This window comes from Ipomoea triloba, chromosome 2 (genome assembly GCF_003576645.1).
Source record: "Ipomoea triloba cultivar NCNSP0323 chromosome 2, ASM357664v1".
NCBI lineage: Eukaryota > Viridiplantae > Streptophyta > Magnoliopsida > Solanales > Convolvulaceae > Ipomoea > Ipomoea triloba.
Window position 1 is genome coordinate 24,505,033 of NC_044917.1, and position 19,952 is coordinate 24,524,984.

Sequence of the window (19,952 nt, forward strand, 5' to 3'; positions counted from 1 at the left end):
AATGATACATATGTATTTCTTTAATACCATGAAAAAAAAAAAGAATAGTTTGAAACCAATCATATTAACTACTTGGGGGATTTGTTGACAATGAAAGTACTCAAATAACCCATTACCCAGCAAATTGAAGCGAGAAACTACATTTTAATATCTTTGGAATATATAATATTTTAAATTTTCAAATTTTTATTAATTAATTTAATCTTTTTTCTTAAACTAGGGATTTCTTTATCCACAATAACTCATTCAACAATAATGGTTGAACCAAATGAACCCAAGCAGAACACCTAAAGGAAAGTCCATAGCTCCTATATCATAATCTCATTGCATGACGTTGTCATCTATGCTACCAACAATATCCGAATTGCAAATAACACACTACCAACAAAAAGGAAGAGAACAAATAGTAAAGATGAAGACAATGACAATAGTACTCAAAAGAGAATTAAGAACACTTAGAAAATTCAAATTAAAAGTAGTATTTATTTAGACTATCATTTTTAGACCAAATATTTAGACTATCGATTTTACAATGTTGCAAACATTTATTTTAGTAATAATTATAATGAATTTTCTATATTATCTTGGATTCATATACTTTGAGTTAGATATTTAAATAAAAAAATTCGACATTCAATTACCCATGTATAAACTTCTCCTATATAATCTTGCATTGATATACTTTCAAATATTTATTTAAATATAAACATTGGGCATTAACCCATTCGCGCAATGCGCGTATAAAACTAGTATATATATATAAAAGAATAATTGATTTTTCTATGGTACGGATATAGTATTGTGAGTTTATTACCAAAATAGTCCCTCGACTATTGCAAAATTACCAATTTGGTCCTCGACAATTTTTTGTGTCCAATTTAGTCCCTCGACTTTGAAATTTTTAACCAATTTGGTCCTCCGTTTATTTTACCGTTAAACATCCGTTAAATTGGGATCAAATTGGTAATTTTGCTATAGTCAATGGACTAAATTGGTAACTTTTCAATAGTCAAGGGACCAAATTGGTAACTAATTTTTCACAGAAATGGTCCCTTGACTATTGAAAAATTACCAATTTGATCCCTTGACTATAGCAAAATTACCAATTTGGTCCCGATTTAATGGATGTTTAACGGTAAAATAAACGGAGGACCAAATTGGTTAAAAATTTCAAAGTCGAGGGACTAAATTGGACACAAAAAATTGTCGAGGACCAAATTGGTAATTTTGCAATAGTCGAGGGACTATTTTGGTAATAAACTCACAATACTATATCCGTACCATAGAAAAATCAATTATTCTTTTATATATATATACTAGTTTTATACGCGCATTGCGCGAATGGGTTAATGCCCAATGTTTATATTTAAATAAATATTTGAAAGTATATCAATGCAAGATTATATAGGAGAAGTTTATACATGGGTAATTGAATGTCGAATTTTTTTATTTAAATATCTAACTCAAAGTATATGAATCCAAGATAATATAGAAAATTCATTATAATTATTACTAAAATAAATGTTTGCAACATTGTAAAATCGATAGTCTAAATATTTGGTCTAAAAATGATAGTCTAAATAAATACTACTTTTAATTTGAATTTTCTAAGTGTTCTTAATTCTCTTTTGAGTACTATTGTCATTGTCTTCATCTTTACTATTTGTTCTCTTCCTTTTTGTTGGTAGTGTGTTATTTGCAATTCGGATATTGTTGGTAGCATAGATGACAACGTCATGCAATGAGATTATGATATAGGAGCTATGGACTTTCCTTTAGGTGTTCTGCTTGGGTTCATTTGGTTCAACCATTATTGTTGAATGAGTTATTGTGGATAAAGAAATCCCTAGTTTAAGAAAAAAGATTAAATTAATTAATAAAAATTTGAAAATTTAAAATATTATATATTCCAAAGATATTAAAATGTAGTTTCTCGCTTCAATTTGCTGGGTAATGGGTTATTTGAGTACTTTCATTGTCAACAAATCCCCCAAGTAGTTAATATGATTGGTTTCAAACTATTCTTTTTTTTTTTCATGGTATTAAAGAAATACATATGTATCATTTTTTGGTGTAACTACTAATTTATTTAATTGAATAAGAGTAAAATAGAATGATTCCGCTTCAATTTGTTGGATTATTATTTGAGTACTCTCTTTGTCAACCAATCCCCAAGTAGTTAATATAATTAGTTTCAAATTATTTTAATTTTTTTTCATAGTATTAATAAAATACTTGGTAAATAAATATATAACATTATTTTGTACTATAACTTTGATATTTAATTACATGATATTGTAAAAATAAGATAATGGACAATGTAATGAATAACAATTGATAAATTTGAATGTAAAGAATCTTTGCATGAGAGGAAATAAAGACAATATAACTAACGAAATTATTTCTCTTATTTAATTTAATTTTTTGATAATGAATATTTTTTTCAAACAAAGGTATTGTAGACACATAATTCTAAATTAAAGAAATACATATGTATCATTTTTTTTTGTTATAGCTACTAATTTATTTAATTTAATAAGAGTAAAATAGAGTGAGAAACTTAATTACGTCAAATTTGATTGAGATGAGGTTCGAACCTAAGACCTTTCTTATAGAAATTAATGGGTAAGTTAAAAGTTAACGGAATATTAATGGAGAAGAAAATATTTAACGGAAAACTTAACGGATAATCATAAAAGTAAGGTTAAATTAGGTAATCTTTATTAATAATATTAATCTGAATTATCTTAACCATCTATTTGATTAAATAATTAATCTGAACCATCCATTTGATTAAATAATTTGACCGCCATTTTTCTACCCATTTTAAGCCTAACTCTCTTTGGCTCTTATTAGTATAGTATATATATATATATATATATATCAATTGAAGTTAAATTCTTCTTGCAATTAGATAAATTTTGTGGTTAATGTAAGGTTTCATAAGGAAATATTTGCTCAATTAAAGAGAGGCATAAAGAATACAAATAATTATAAGCTATCTTTATCTCTGCAAATCTCTCTCATTTTTAAATGGGTCCACTTTCACATTATCAAATTTATAAATTCTTCATTTTGTATTCTATATTCCTGCAAATCTCTCTCACTTTAAAAAATGTGTCCTACTTTCCTATTATATTATAATTATAATAAATAAATATAATAATAAAACCATATTAAAAGAAATAATCAAAATAAAAAAAAATGTGTCCTACTTTCCTATTATATTATAATTATAATAAATATAATAATAAAACCAAAATGTGTCCTACTTTCCTATTATATTATAATTATAATAAATATAACAATAAAGCCATATTAAAAGAAATAATCAAAATAAAAAAGGTGAGCTGGCAGATTAGCAAATTCTATTATCATCCATGTGGGAGTATAAACCGGGACACCGGGTGCCACTAGACCACAAGATCTTTGGCAATACACATAAGCTTAAAAGAAAATAAAAAAATATTTCTCTCTATTGTCATGTCACATTGCCAATGCTAAATTTGAAGGGATAATAACAGCCTTAGAGTTTTTACTATATATATATGTAACATTAATTTCTACTTGCATAGTTTTACTTCTTGCGTCTTTTTTTTTTGGGTAAATATTTACTTCTTTCATCTTAATTCTTACTTTCTCAGTTTTACTCATGATGTGATAAGCAATAATAAATTATCTTCAATCCCAAGAAAAATAAAAATAAGAATTTACATAGTATTTTTCTTTTAATAAAAAAAAAAGAAAATAATATCGGAAAGTTGTATTATATTGTGAAAGTGTAAAACTATAATCCATGAAAAACTGAGAGAAACAAATTTTGTTCCCCAAAGCTGACAAGAATATAAAAAGGAAAAAAAAAGTAGGGAATTTCTAATCAACAATCTAGCAACCAGAATTGTGGATCCTATGTTATTTACAATGAATCTTTCTAAGGAAGATTTGAGTTTGGTCTTATGTCTCTATGCTAGCACTGCTTTTCTCTCATCCAGTCAACAAAATCGTCCAGGATCAACGGCCAAGCAAGCTCTTCATCATAATTGCTGAAATCTGGGAAGCTAATCTGTTCAAACAAGACAGGTTTCTGTTACTCTTATTATATGACTAAATCAAGACAAAAGGGCAGTTACCCTTAATAATTATTGAATCATTCAAGAATTAGGAAAGTGAAGTATTACTATACCTCACTGAGAAACCTGTTAAATCCAAGCCACTGATCCATGGTTATAACCTTGTAATCTTTCTGAATCTGACCACAACACAAACAATTAGTTCCCATCATGGTATTGAGCACATAATCTCTGTCAGATTAAAAACATGAAAAAAATAATAATAAGGTTGTCTCCACACTTGAAAATGTGACAGTGTTTATGGGTTGTGAAACATGGCAGGCTAGTTTGTAATTGGACAATAATGTCCTTTTTGAGTAACGAGGGAAACCTATAGTCACTATCTAAGTGTGTGAACAAGGGACAATGACGTCCTTTTCATAAATACACCCAAATTGCAATATGAGAACCATCCATTATAATAACAGTAACAGTAACACAATAGAATACTTGTTTGACAGATACAAGGCAATTAAAAGCTGAATAATGCAAGCATTCCCCATTGAAGAATAACAACTCACCTGTATATACTCAACAAGTGCTGCAACTTGTGGTTGAAATCGGGGGCCTAACACGAGATCCAGAAGTACACAAACGATTTCAGTCTCGATGCACTTCTGATTATGCTCTAGAAGACGGGAAGAGAAAAGGACGATAAGCAGCAGAACAAGAACACAGCAACAGAATGAAGAAGATATATATGTCAGAACATACCTGTTAAGCAATACTGAAATGCATAGGCATAGAAGTCTACAAAGTTTGATGGACTTTCCAGCTGCAAAAAGAGAATGAGAAACAAGTTAAGAGCTTTGCAAAAGTTACACTTCATAGACCTGAGCTTAACACAGACACAAATGAATGAAACACATGAAAATCATATATACCTCCTCCTCAAGCTGTCCAAATGCCTTCTTTAGATTCTCTATTGTATCAGCCTTTAGCTCTTTAGCCCCATTTCGCCATTCCTCCTAGTAAATCATAACCAGCCTAATGTTACTTCCAATACAGGAACGAGTAAAGTTTAAACCGATAATAAGACTATACATCTCGCTTACCAGAGTAAAATAGCCTTGTCTTCCAGCTTGCATTTTCCTAATTAAAAACCCAACCCATAATTAAGTGTTAACACAACATACACAAATTAAAGAGATGGAAGTAAAATTTAAAGAGTGAATTAGTATACCATGCAAGAATTAGCATCCTGATGTCAGTATGGTCAACTCCCAGATGTGAGCACAGAATTTCAATCCCTTCAGGGCTATTCAATGAGGAAGATAGGAATAAGTTGACATGTGAAGAAGATAGAAATCCAGTTTTTTTTTTCTTTTTGAGTGCAGAAAATCAAAGTGATAAGCAGAGAGCAGAAGAATACTTACTCAATCAAGCCAGATGAATCATTAGCATATGTATAGAACAGTTTATCAATTCGTTCTAACTCCTTATCTGCTTCTGTACAGAGAGGCCGGAATATATAGTGAGGCAGTGTAATATAGTTTCAGAACCAGACAGGATTCTTAACAAGAATTTCAATTCTCTGTTGCCACCCTGATACGAGAATTCGCCACGTACAGAAAGACAGTAAAACTTTCCAGTTTCTGGTAAACTTTTATAACTACCAGACACCCTCTAAGTTCAATTATTTCAATTTGATATGCAAACTCCAAACACAGAAAAGATGAAAAAAAAAAAAAAAACAACTTTAACGAGGATTGACCCATTATAGACGTAAAGTAGATGTAATACCGGAGATGACGGGATCCGGCGGCGGTGGAGGGGAAGAAACGGCGGCGCGTTTCTTGGACGCTGCGCCTTTCTTGGACTTACCACGACCCATGGAGAAGCTTAGACAACAAGAGAGAAACTTTCAGGAGCGATATGATTTTGCAGAAATTAAGAATCCGATCATCGTCTTTTTATGCTTTACTTGTAATAACTCTTTCCAAATTAGGATATGTTATGTTTATAGATGTTGCGATTCCTAGAATTTCAGTACACCTTATTATACTAGAACTAGGATTGTGCATGTTGAGTTATAGACAATGCCGGGATATGTTACGTTTATAGAAATGGTGTTTCCTAAATTTTCAGTACATCTTATTATACTAGGACTAGGATTAGGTAATTGTAATGTGTTTTAAGTGGAATAATTTTCCTTATTTCATAGTAAATATGAATTCAATTGAAATCTAAATAAGGAATAATTTTCCTTATTTCATAGTAAATATGAATTGAATTGAAATCTAAATAAGTAAATAATTAATTAATTAAAATAAAAATATAGGTAATACTACATATATGTATGTATATATGTGTGAAAGTTTCATATTAAATATTTAAATGCATGGACAATGATATTTTTATTTTTATTTTATTTTTTTCTTCCTCATATTTATTTTAATGAAAAGTGAGAGAGTAACCTATATCATAAATTTAATGACCTCTCGGGATTCCTCTCCTCACATAGGGGATTTCATATTAAATGCATGGCCATTATTGTTCAACAATGGATAGTGCATAGAGTTAACTATTGACTTTTACCAATTTTTGTCCTCGACTATTAATTTGACCAAAGTTGGTCCCTTAACTATTGTTTTGTACCTATTTTGGTCATTCTATTAAATTTTTGTTAAATATGTGTTAAAATTGAGGGCAAAAATGTAAAACCAAATATTTGAACCTTTCTGATCTTCACTTTGTTTCCCCTCCTCCAAATTTTGTCATATTATATTACTACTAGTATTTTCACCCGTGCGTTGCACGGAATGAATTTGTTATAATATTTTAAGAAATATTTGAATTGATATACAATTATATAAATTATAACATCGAATATGAGTATGAATAAGTGTATAAATGCAATTATAGTATGAGTCTTCATGCAACAAATATCACAAAAATTCAGTGTTCTAAAATAAGTGTATAAATGCAATAGGTAGATAATTTACATTATTGCATCATATTCATTAATTTAATTACTTGTCGGTTAGTTATTGCAAGATCTTGAGGTACACTTATATTTTGATATTCAGTAAGTATAACTATATTAGAGAAAAAATTTACATGGGAGTAATGGGATAATCAGTTGAGTAATTGTTGGTTGACCGTAGAGCGTTGTATTGGAGAAAGAAGATGATATATAGTGAAGATGATATTGCCCTTCACTATATATCATCTTCTTCCTTTAACACGTTGATATTCTCTAGACAAATAACTGTTGGAAAAAAATTAGCATAAAATGGCATTTTACTGGCAATATTGTGGTACAAATATATGTGGGGTCCACTTTCGATTTGGGTCGGGTCAAAGTGGATTCGTGTTCTTCGTAGTTAGACGAAAAGATTGATATATTGTACGCTCAAAACTGATAATGGGTGAATGAGAAATTGGTTCTCAAAGTTGACCCATTTGAGTTAGAAAAATATAGAAAAAAACCTTTCAAGTAACTTTTGTCCCACATTGGTTTGAGAAGTGGTTTGCACCACTACTTATACAAGAGTTTTTCTAAGGCTTATTGAATTGTATAGCATAGAGGCTCTCTCTCGCACGCAAGGGGGGAGGGGGTGCAAATGAAATCCCAAAATGAACTTAAAAAGGCTTGACTCGTGCGCCGACACCTGCATGCACGAATGTCGTTCAGAAAATTGGTTGGCCTTGCGGGTTGAATTATGCCAAATTTTCATATTTTGTACAATATTAAGCACCATATCATAATACAAGTTAAAACTGAGGATATTGTTTTTATTAATAGTATAGATTGCATTGCAGAGAAATATATATACTGAATTATAACCATTAGTAATTCTAGTCTAGAATTGTATTACGAATAGGAACGTAGGGAAGAATATATTTTATTAAGAATTCTATTTTAGTTTACAATTGTATTAGGGATAGGAATTGTATTACCATATTTTACAATATTACGCAAACCATAATATTATAGGTCTGTTTTGGGCGGGAAGTTAAAACTGAGGATATTGTTTTTATTAATAGTATAGATTGCATTGCAGAGAAATATATATACCGAATTATTACCATTAGTAATTCTAGTCTAGAATTGTATTACGAATAAGAACGTAGGGAAGAATATATTTTATTAGGAATTCTATTTTAATTTACAATTGTATTAGGGATAGGAATTGTATTACAATATTTTATAATATTACGCAAAACATAATATTATAGGTCTGTTTTGGGCGGGAAGTTAAAACTGAGGATATTGTTTTTATTAATAGTATAGATTGCATTGCAGATAAATATATATACTGAATTATTACCATTAGTAATTCTAGTCTAGAATTGTATTACGAATAAGAACGTAGGGAAGAATATATTTTATTAAGAATTCTATTTTAATTTACAATTGTATCAGGGATAGGAATTGTATTACCATATTTTACAATATTACGCAAACCATGATATTATAGGTCTGTTTTGGGCGGGAAGTTAAACCTGAGGATATTGTTTTTATTAATAGTATAGATTGCATTGCAGAGAAAGATATATACTGAATTATTACCATTAGTAATTCTAGTCTAGAATTGTATTACGAATAGGAACGTAGGGAAGAATATATTTTATTAGGAATTCTATTTTAATTTACAATTGTATTAGGGATAGGAACTGTATTACCATATTTTATAATATTACGCAAACCATAATATTATAGGTCTGTTTTGGGCGGGAAGTTAAAACTGAGGATATTGTTTTTATTAATAGTATAGATTGGGTATAACTCAATAAGTTATAAAAAGCGTTTAATTTGTATCAAGTAATAATTTAACGTCTTACTCGTTCATTTTGAAATTGTATCTGATGTAATAAGCGACATTGTTCGTCACTTATAATTTTTCATAATTAGTAAATAATTACTTATTACCATAGAGGAAGTATTTTATGCATTAATTGCATAATATGAAGTTATATATGGACCAATTTTCATTATATTTATAAATATTTATTGAACATATTTTCAACGCATAATATGAAGTTATGGACCAATTTAAGGGTTTCAACGCATTTTCACTTGAACATACACAGATAATTTTAGTAAGCAATTTTCATAATTTTTTTTCTATTGCAAAATTCATAGATTAAATTATTTAGTTGTCTATACTATATTATGTCAATAAAAATGGAAATTTTGCCATTTGGAAATGGATTTAAGGAAAATAAATTTTATTACCTAGATGATATTGAAAAGACAAATTATATTATGGATTTGAGGATCATGAATAAATATTCAATTTTATCAAATAATGAATTTTCAGTACTTACATAATGTACTTTCAAAAAGTGAATCTATAATATATTAAAAATGTACATTATGTCAGTGGTCCACCTTACAAGATAAACAATAGTACATAGTATAATGATTGTATTGAAAACTGGTTTCTGGACATGGGGGTGTTTGGCAAACGGTTGATAGCTGGTTGGTTTAGTTAGTAGTTGATGGCTGATTGCATTAATTGGTTTGACCAGCTGGTTGTATTGGCTGGTTATAAAAAACTGTTTGGTAAATTAGCTATTTACTAGTAGCTGATTGAATGTAAAATGACATTTAAGGGTATGAGTGTATTGTATTATTTCAACCTTTAAATATAACAAGAAAATAAACTATTATTAATAAATAATTATAAAATTTGGATATTATCTATACTTTTTTTAAGGACATAAATTAATTATTTTTGTTTATTTAACTCTTATTAAATTATACGAGTATTCTAAAACAATTTTTATTACGTATTTATTTTCTATTATTATTATTATTAAAAATAACAAACTCATCCCCCGCTGTTTTTATTATTATTATTATTATTATTATTATTATTATTATAAAATAACAAGCACACCACCCATTTAAAAGTAAATCACATTGATTTCAAATGATAAAATGTCAATATATATATTGTGCCCAACCAGCTGATACAAAAAGCTACATTCATTAGCTTTTCAATTTTCAGCTTATTGGCCCAATAAACCAAGGCTAATAAGCCATTTACCAAACAGTTCAAAATAGCTTATTGATTGGTCAAATAGCTAAACTTGGTCAAATAAGCTAAAATTTGGCTTATAAGCCAATAACCAAACACCCCAGCGGCAATTACCCCAGCCCTTAATAATGGAGTAACTATTCATGTAGATGCTGCTATGTTTCCAAGTAGAGAAGAGGATTTTGTATCGGCTGTGGTGCATGGGAGTGATGGAAGGTATTTGGCCGCATGTAATAGTCTTGTCAGGAGTCTTCGAGACCCTATTCTAGCTGAGGCAATGGCCATTAAAGAGGCCATCTCTTAGGCAACGGGTCGTGGTTGGCAAAAGGTTGTCATTTATTTAGACTATCACTTGGTTTGCAACTTATTGTAGAGCTCCTTGCAGAATTATTCCTATATTGGTTGCATTGTTCGTGACTATGTTTCTTTGAAACGTTACTTTTTTGATGTATCATTTCACTTCATCTCTAGATCAGCGAATACGTTAGTTCATGTGTTAGCTAGAGTTACGATTTCTCAGCTTGGTCATCGTGTTTGATTTTCTTCTTATCCTGACTATATGCGGCACTTGCTTTTGAATAATTAATATATCTCGTTTGGTTGGTTTAAAAAAAAACAAATAAATATAATATTTTTTTTAAGAAAATGGAGAAAATATTTATTGTATACACATTACACATTTTGGAATCGATAGATTGAAAATTTTGGACTGGGCTTACATGCCTTAATGGGCCGCTATAAGGAACAATGGTCGGTCTTATATAGGCAGTTCTTTTTCTCTGTGCAGCTCCCACATCGGGCGATGAAGCAGCTCTCTTCAAGTACACATAGTCCGCCATTGAAGAAGAAGAACGTCCCTTCGGGGACATCCGATAAAATTGGAACGATACAGAGAAGATTAGCATGGCCCCTGCGCAAGGATGACACGCACAAATCGAGAAATGGTCCAAATTTTTTTCTCGCCCAAAACCTGGTTCTCCGATGAAATTTTGCTGGTCTTGTGACTTGCTATGTGCTGCATCATCGATTTAGAGAAGGTATATATATGTATATTTTTTTTTTGAGAGAGATATATGTATATTTTTTAATTTCCTTTCTCGTTGATATCTTTGTATCTTTCATCATGTCTTGCAAATTCACAAAACATTATTTTTTTTTGTGGTCTTTTATTCATATTTTTGTATATATAATGTCAATATTTGGCTCTTTTAGAACTTAAACTGCTAATTTGTCCCCAGATTTCGTGAATAAAATCTGGGAATTTTTGGGGATTTTCCACCTTTACTCAAATGCATTGGATGGGTTTCCAATCTGTTAAACTGGGTTTGCAATCCTCGTAATAGTGATGTTTTTGATGTACCAATTTCCGGTCTTTCCTAGTTTCCGTTTAAACGGAGTTGAATATATGACAGAGAGCTTGAGAGTTTCAATTACTGTTCGAAAATTTGGCATTTGTTGCTCGATCTCCAGTTTCTTGATTTCATAGCTAAGCTAAATCATGGTTGAAAATGAGGTCATAAAGATTCCCACATGTTGGACACCAGATATGTGTATTTCACAACTGAAGTTGTTTCCTTTTCAGAAGAAAAAAGTCTCGGCTTTATAGTTAGATGAGCCAAAATTTTGTTGATGTTTAAATTACTAGTTTCTATACTTGTTTTATGCGTGGTGATTTACATGGTCTGAAGATCAATGTGGCGAAGAATAAACTGCAGGCATGATGACTATAGATATGTGATTGATAAGAATTCTGATCTGGTGAATGAATACCAAGCACTTGATTGTGGAATTCGTGATATCTAATAGCATGATGTATATGTTCTCTTGACTGCATGCTACTTAAAGCTGAATGCTGGAGAATTTGAGGTTTTCAAATACTGAATATATGACTTGTACATGATAGCCTTCTTCTTGTAGTTGAATCTTTTCTTAGAATATATGACTTGTACATGCAAGTTTAGAGATAGTAATTTAGAGCTCAATCTATTCTATACTCTCTTCTTATGCAAGCCAAGATTTCCTTAATTGATATCAAATTTACTATTATTTATAAGATTCATTCTACTTGTTAAGTGACATTTTTCGTGGGAAAATGATGTTGATTTGGTTAGCTTTTCATTCTGTTATACTTTTCAGTTGCTCAACACTTTCTGGTTAAACTCTGATTATCAAGACCTGCTGGAATCATTGCTTCTAGAAATTGTAATCAGCTTATATGCATTGTATGGAGTAGGCACAGACTAAAAAAATAGTAGAGATTGTCCAGAAATGAAATTCTCTCTAATATTTCTTTAAAAAAAACTCTGTTCTGAGGGTAAAATGGGCGGGGTTGAGGTTTACAGGAACCCTAAACCATAAACTAGTAATTCAAATTTGTTAATAATAGTTTCAATTCTTTTTATTGGTCTATTTTGATTCTCTGTAAGTGTTTCAATTATATAAATCATCTTTTGGAATTCTTTATTGGTACTAGTTGATTATTTTAGCAACGCTTCAGTTATGAATTTCTATCAGTATTTCTGAAATAAACTATTTCCAAAGGAATCTTCTTACAGTGTTGTACACATTGAACAAATGATGGCTGCAAATGAGGGTACTCTACTTCCATTTTATTGCATATGGTTTTGGTCCTTATTTCGTGCTCCACTTGTCATGGTTATTCCTAGAATACATTTACTCTTGTGCATGTAAGAACCATTTGTTGTTGGAACCTTAAACAAGACTTCTAGGACGGAATTTGAAATCTACTCACTGTGTTATTCTTAAAGTCTTGTAGTTTAGTCATTCACAAATTGTATCGTTCTCTGAAACAATGACAGATGATTGCCCTTGAACTGGAATGAGTGCATGGAGTACAAGTGAAGTTAATATCATTTGGCATGCTGAGAAATTGGCTGCTTTGAACTCTGAAGGATGATGACATATGCCACATCAGACCCGACACTCTTATCCACAGCTCATCCCAGTATCTTACATTGTTCAAACTGGGGAATTCTTACATTGTTGAAGCTGGAGCAACCTTACCTTAGCTACAACTCCAATTTTCCAGTGTCTGTAATAGCATAGCCATTGGTAATAAAGAGGTCTTGATAAAGAATGAAATGTTGCAATCCCTTTCTTCATTGTTCTTCAGTCCAACTGTGTTTGGAATTTGGAAACTTTTTGCAGTCCAAAATTTCCTGAAGTATTTTGCATTAAGATTGTTGTGAAGTTTACTTGTTGATTTGTGTATGCTTACATAATACTTCCTCCACCTCAAAAAAAAAAAAAAATTGTCACTTGGATAATTACAATTCAAATTTTCATAATTATTTAGTATTGGTATATAAAACTTATATCTTTAGAAACTAAATTAAAACATTAAATTAAAAAAATTAAATTTAAAAATAATTTTACAAAATACTAAAAAGAATAAGTAAAGAAGAAAAGGCTAGTTTAGCCTAAATAAGACAAGTAAAATGAGACATGAATACATAATATAAGTATTTTGTTGTTAGTACATGATTTGTATTGATTTTGATCAGCATTTTAGATTTTCTTAAAATAATTAATACGGAGCAATTATTATGGTAATTAAGCTAAACATTGATTTATTTTTATAAATTATGTATGCATTATCACACCAATTTTAGTAAATTATGTATGCATTATCACACCAATTTTAGTAATGCTTTATAGCATCCCATCAATAGTTTTTGCTTAGCTTTTTAGGTAAATTTAACTGAAGGGGAAAGAAAGAGAAAATGTGAGAGAATCCTACAAAGAGTGATTTTTTGTATATGACATTAACCCCACCAAAATTTAGAAGAAGCCTTCTTTCCTCGCGTGAAGTGCATAGATGCGCCTAGTCGGGCACGTAAAGAGTGACTTTTTTATTATTTATTTTTGTTTTCTTTTTCTGTCAATTCTTTTTTTTTTTTTTTTTTTTGCCTCCTTCCTTCCCTCGAGTTGGCACCTAAAAATTTGTACTAAAAACCTAACTAATGAGAATGTTATTAGGCATTCCCATTAGCTTATTTTGGCACAAGATTTTAAGAGAAAGAACTTAAGCATTGGATTTTATACAAATGGGAGTGTTGCATTTTGAAGAAATTTTTCTCCTACAACACCCCCTGCACTGTCAGTGTTTGTTTTTATTGTTTTATTATTATTCTTGTTTTTAATTTTTAACAAAAATTAATTTAAATATTTGTAGGATCAGTTTAATTAAATGTAATTATGCATATTTAAATTAATTTTCATTACAATTATAAATTTATAATTCAAATAAATAAAAAAAAATAATTAAAATATAAGATAGTTCTGGTGGGTCCACAAAAAACTTAGAAAAAACTTAAAACTAATGGGAATAAGGGTTTTCGGGATTGAGTGAAATAGTAGATGAGGAGGTGGATGCTTGGGCCCACAAAAAAAAAATTGAGAAGAAATTTAAACTATTAAGGAAGGCCTTATACAATAAAATATACTATACTCCATTGTATACAATACTATGGACACAATAAAAAATCAATTACTCTTTTTTTTTTATAGCTATAAATCAATTGAAGAAATACTTCTTGCAATTAGATAAATTTTGTGGTTGATGTAAGGTTTCATAAGGAAATATTTGCTCAATTAGAGAGAGGGATAAAGAGAATGCTAATAATTTTAGAATAATTATACATGTACTCCTAATTCCTACTCTCATTTTCTACTTCCTATTAGTTGGCATGCTTTGATTGCTCAATTGAATAGGGTAATCATGTTCATCCATTCATTTTTTCATCCTCTAATCAAATTTGAAGACAAGTGAGAGTAAAAGTTGAGAATATATTTTTGAGAGTACATGAAGTATTTTTCATAATTTTAAGAGCTTTTACTATATGTAACATTAATTCCTACTTAAAGCATCTAAAGCAGTAGTTCTTTCACTATTGGGAAGAAAAAACTATGCTATGATTTTTACACTATTAGGAAGGTTGATTTTTAAATGATATTTTTACTCTAGTTTTTGATTTTTTTGTGGGTCCCAAGTGAAAAGAGAAAAGGAGAAAAGCAAGACCAGGTTCGCGCTTATGGCACAATATTCGCACCCAGTAGACACGTAACTATATAGTTTTTTTTTTAAAAAAATTTGTCAGATTCCTTTTTTATATTTTTTCTTTTTCTCTTTTTTTTTTTTTAAAGGATGCTATTAGTTTATTTCTTTTGTCTCAATTCTTACTATCTTGAATTTTACTTTCTTAATTTTACTCATGATGTGACAAGCAATAATAAACTATCTTGAATCTCAAGAAAAAATAAAAAATAAAAATTCACATAATATTTTTCTTTAAAAAAATAAAAGAAAAAGAAAAAAGTAGGGCATTTCTAATCCACAATCTAGCAACCAAGAATTGTGGATCCTATGTTGTTTACAATGAATCTTTCTAAGGAAGATTTGAGTTTGGTCTTATGTCTCTATGCTAGCACTGCTTTTCTCTCATCCAGTCAACAAAATCGTCCAGGATCAACGGCCAAGCAAGCTCTTCATCATAATTGCTGAAATCTGGGAAGCTAATCTGTTCAAACAAGACAGGTTTCTGTTACTCTTATTATATGACTAAATCAAGAACAAGACAAAGACAAAAGGGCAGCTAACCTTATAATTGAATCATTCAAGAATTAGGAAACTGAAATATTACCTCACTGAGAAACCTGTAAAATCCTAGCCACTGATCCATGGTTATAACCTTGTAATCTTTCTGAACCTGACCACAACACAAACAATTAGTTCCCATCATGGTATTGAGCACATAATCTCTGTCAGATTAAAAACATGAAAAAAATAATAAGGTTGTCTCCACACTTGAAAATGTGACAGTGTTTATGGGCTGTGAAACATGGCAGGCTAGTTTGTAACTGGACAATGATGTTCTTTTTGAGTAACGAGGGAAACCCGCAGTCACTATATGAGTGTATGCACAAGGGACAATGACGTCCTTTCATAAGTACACCCAAATTGCAATATGAGAACCATCCATTATAATAACAGGAACAGTAGTAACACAATAGAACACTTCTTTGACAGATCGATACAAGGCAATTAAAAGCTGAATAATGCAAGCATTCCCCATTGAAGAATAACAACTCACCTGTATATACTCAACAAGTGCTGCAACTTGTGGTTGAAATCGTGGGCCTAACACGAGATCCAGAAGTACACAAACGATTTCAGTCTCGATGCACTTCTGATTATGCTCTAGAAGACGAGAAGAGAAAAGGACGATAAGCAGCAGAACAAGAACACGGCAAGAGAAGAAGATATATATATATATATATATATATATATATATATATATATCAGAACATACATACCTGTTAAGCAATACTGAAATGCATAGGCATAGAAGTCTACAAAGTTTGATGGACTTTCCAGCTGCAAAAAGAGAACGAGAAACGAGTTAAGAGCTGAGCTTGGCAAGAAATACACTTCATAGAGCTGATCAAGCTTAACACAGACAGAAGCAAATCTGTCCAAATGCCTTCTTTAGATTCTCTACTGTATCAGCCTTTAGCTCTTTAGCCCCGTTTCGCCATTCCTCCTAGTAAATCATAACCGGCCTAATGTTACTTCCAATACAGGAACGACTGAACGAGTAAAGTTTAAACCGATAATAAGACTATATATACATCTCGCTTACCAGAGTAAAATAGCCTTGTCTTCCAGCTTGCATTTTCCTAAAAACCCAACCCATAAGTGTTAACACAACATACACAAAGAGATGGAAGTAAAATTTAAAGAGTGAATTAGTATACCATGCAAGAATTAGCATCCTGATGTCAGTATGGGCAACTCCCAGATGTGAGCACAGAATTTCAATCCCTTCAGGGCTATTCAATGAGGAAGATAAAAGAATAAGTTGACATATGAAGAAGCTAAGTTTTTCTTTGTTTCCTTTATGAGTGCAGAAAATCAAAGTGATGAGCAGAGAGCAGAAGAATACTTACTCAATCAAGCCAGATGAATCATTAGCATATGTATAGAACAGTTTATCAATTCGTTCTAACTCCTTATCTGCTTCTGTACAGAGAGGAATATATAGTGAGGCAGTGTAATATAGTTTCAGAACCAGACAGGATTCTTAACAAGAAATTTCAATTCTCTGATACGAGAAAGACTGTAAAACTTTCCAGTTTCGGGTAAAGGTAGTAACTTTGAAAGGGGTTTGGTACTTTGTTATCAATTAAAAAAAAAAAAACAACAACTTTAACGAGGATTGACCCATTATAGACGTAAAGTAGATGTAATACTGGAGATGACGGGATCCGGCGGCGGTGGAGGGGAAGAAGCGGCGGCGCGTTTCTTGGACGCTGCGCCTTTCTTGGACTTACCACGACCCATGGAGAAGCTTAGACAACAAGAGAGAAACTTTCAGGAGCGATATGATTTTGCAGAAACTAAGAATCCGATCACGTCCTTTTATGCTTTACTTGTAATAACTCTTTCCAAATTAGGATATGTTATGTTTATAGATATTGTGATTCCTAATTTCCTAGAACTTCAGTACACCTTATTATACTAGGACTAGGACTATACATATTGAGTTATAGATAATAGCCACAATTTATTACGAAATGGTCCCTCGACTATTACGAAATTATCAATTTGTTCTTAGACAATTTTTCGTGCCCAATTAAGTTCTTCGACTTTAAAAATTTTAACCAATTTGGTCCTCCATTTATTTTGCCGTTAAATCAGGACCAAATTGGTAATTTTGCTATAGTCAATAGATAATTTCAGTGAAAAATTAATTACCAATTTGGTCTCTTGACTATAGCAAAATTATCAATTTAATCCCGATTTAACGGATGTTTAACGGAAAAATAATCGGAGGACCAAATTGGTTAAATTTTTCAAAGTCGAGGGGCTTAATGGGTCACGAAAAATTATCTATGACCAAATTGATAATTTTGCAATAGTCGAGAGACTATTTTGGTAATAAACTCTTATAGCCAGATATGTTACGTTTATGGATGTGTTTCCTATAAAATTACAGTACAACTTATTATACTAGGACTAGGACTAGGAGTGTGCATATTGAGTTATAGACAATAGTTGGATATGTTACGTTTATAGATGTTGTGATACATAACTTTTTGGTACACCTTACTATATTAGAACTGTGAATATTGAGTTATAGACCATGATGGGATATGTTAGAAGTTGTGATTCCTAACTTTTTGGTACACCTTATATTATACTAGAATTGTGAATATTGAGTTATAGACAATTATTGGGATCTTCTATCTTCTTCTTTTTGGAGATGATCTCATGCTCTTTCGGGAAGCTTCAGAAACGCAAATCCTTAATACCATGGGATGCATGAATAGGTTTGCAAGGCAATCTGGGTGGAATAATACCAAAAATGGTCATATAACAATAATACTAGGACCAAAAGTGAATATTCTGAATAAAAATGACTAAAAGTGTATGGTCACTTATAAATCTAGGACAAAAATTGAAATTAACTCTTTAAAGAATTAATGGGGTGTTGTTTCCAAAAAAAAAAAATTAATAGGGTGTTTGGTAGGATGTAATTAATGGGGTCTCCCATTGCTAATTACATGGTAAATGACTATTTTATCATTCTTATTATTATTATTATATTATTATTATTATGGAGTATTATACAAGGGCATTTTAGTCTTTATTCACTTCTTCCCTTTCAATTACCAACCATCATATTCATGTCTACCAAACAATGTAATTTAAATTTCCACATTATTCTTTTTCAATCCAATTATAATTCTTTTCCTCCCTAATTCCCTCCTCCTAACCAAACGCCTTGTAAATAATAAGCTATATCTATTGATAGATACCCCGACTAGGGTACCCAACCCGAGAAGATCGGTATCTGGAGCTCACCAACTGATCAGTTCCGGGGAATATGTAGCTGGGTCATGTGACCCGTGTGGCTCAGTTCTCGCATGCATTCGGGAGGCGGTGCTCAACCGGGTGCGCCCTAAAAGGCGGTTACTGCACAGAATTAGGAAACTTGGGCGAGATTTGGGGATATTCTCTGGAAAAGAGATTTGGTAACTTCTAAGACAGTTAGGAAGCTCCAAAATTACCTTCCAAAATTATATTTGTTAAGTATTCCATAATATAGACTAATCATTCTTAAATAAATACCCCTTGGGGTTACATTGTAAAGGGAGCTCGATTTGAATGCAAGTATAATTATTCTCCTATTGTATTCAAATATTCCTCTAAGTTTTACAGTAGTGTTGGCCAGCTGAAACGGTTGTAGCGCAGCCGTAAAACCAACATCTATATATTTTAATTTAATTTATAGTAATAACTAATGATTTCCTAAAATATTGGAGTATTATGCCATGGACTAGGGTCAACTTTTCAGATACAATAAATTAAAATTTTTTCAACTTAAGTTTAATTTTTTTATACAAATAAAATTGAGATATAAAAAAATATACCATTAAAAAGTTTTAATTAAGATATTTTAAATGACACCTATGTTGATATTTTAATTTTAATTTTTACATTAAAATATGATCATATTAAACCACTATAATATATTCATTTTCAATATAATATTGGTTAATTTGATTTATAATTTTATAGTAATGATTGCACAAAATAATGGATTATTATAACATGGACCATGATCCACTTTTAAGGTAGACTAAATTTTTTTCTCAACTTATGTTTAGTTTTTTTATGCAAATAAAATATATGAAAAATATATCATTAAAAGTTTTAATTAAAATATTTTAAATGACATCTATATTGATAGTTTTATTTTAATGTTTTAAATTAACATATGATTATATTAAATCACTATATTATATTCATTTTCAATATAGTATTAGT

The 19,952-nt window shown here is 30.6% G+C and overlaps 2 protein-coding genes, 1 long non-coding RNA gene and 1 other non-coding gene across 4 annotated transcripts; 2 read left to right on the top strand and 2 right to left on the bottom strand.

Moving 5' to 3' along the window:
- Window positions 1–3,760: 3,760 nt before the first annotated feature.
- On the bottom strand, window positions 3,761–5,943 carry LOC116010951 (DCN1-like protein 5). The gene is made up of 9 exons (XM_031250444.1): window positions 5,853–5,943; window positions 5,486–5,558; window positions 5,293–5,367; window positions 5,165–5,201; window positions 4,994–5,077; window positions 4,824–4,884; window positions 4,631–4,737; window positions 4,184–4,249; window positions 3,761–4,063 (listed from the first exon to the last, which is right to left on the bottom strand). Exons 1-9 carry the CDS (start codon window positions 5,941–5,943, stop codon window positions 3,968–3,970), a joined length of 690 nt encoding a protein of 229 aa, XP_031106304.1. The 3' UTR covers window positions 3,761–3,967.
- A 4,951-nt stretch (window positions 5,944–10,894) lies between these two features.
- On the top strand, window positions 10,895–13,309 carry LOC116011127. Its single transcript, XR_004096971.1, has 2 exons — window positions 10,895–11,136; window positions 12,919–13,309. It is a non-coding gene; the product is annotated as an uncharacterized LOC116011127 (long non-coding RNA).
- On the top strand, window positions 10,953–11,055 carry LOC116011488. The gene has a single exon (XR_004097039.1). It is a non-coding gene; the product is annotated as a U6 spliceosomal RNA (small nuclear RNA).
- Window positions 13,310–15,526: 2,217 nt separating the features above from the next.
- Window positions 15,527–17,462, bottom strand: LOC116010953 (DCN1-like protein 4). The gene is made up of 9 exons (XM_031250445.1): window positions 17,372–17,462; window positions 17,069–17,141; window positions 16,877–16,951; window positions 16,762–16,798; window positions 16,591–16,662; window positions 16,436–16,508; window positions 16,213–16,319; window positions 15,763–15,828; window positions 15,527–15,639 (listed from the first exon to the last, which is right to left on the bottom strand). The coding sequence occupies exons 1-9, from the start codon at window positions 17,460–17,462 to the stop codon at window positions 15,544–15,546; spliced, it is 690 nt and encodes a 229-aa protein (XP_031106305.1). The 3' UTR covers window positions 15,527–15,543.
- Between the last annotated feature and the right edge of the window lie 2,490 nt (window positions 17,463–19,952).

What these genes read in the sequence shown, in the direction of transcription:
- LOC116010953 (XM_031250445.1), bottom strand. Translation starts at nt 17,462, where the DNA reads ATGGGTCGTGGTAAGTCCAAGAAAGGCGCAGCGTCCAAGAAACGCGCC. An exon ending in AGGATGCTAATTCTTGCATG is followed by an intron (nt 16,799 to 16,876) that starts GTATACTAATTC and finishes TTGGGTTTTTAG; the next exon opens with GAAAATGCAAGCTGGAAGAC. An exon ending in GACAAGGCTATTTTACTCTG is followed by an intron (nt 16,663 to 16,761) that starts GTAAGCGAGATG and finishes ATGATTTACTAG; the next exon opens with GAGGAATGGCGAAACGGGGC.
- LOC116010951 (XM_031250444.1), bottom strand. Translation starts at nt 5,943, where the DNA reads ATGGGTCGTGGTAAGTCCAAGAAAGGCGCAGCGTCCAAGAAACGCGCC. An exon ending in GCCGGATCCCGTCATCTCCG is followed by an intron (nt 5,559 to 5,852) that starts GTATTACATCTA and finishes CTCTCTGTACAG; the next exon opens with AAGCAGATAAGGAGTTAGAA. An exon ending in GATTCATCTGGCTTGATTGA is followed by an intron (nt 5,368 to 5,485) that starts GTAAGTATTCTT and finishes CTCATTGAATAG; the next exon opens with CCCTGAAGGGATTGAAATTC.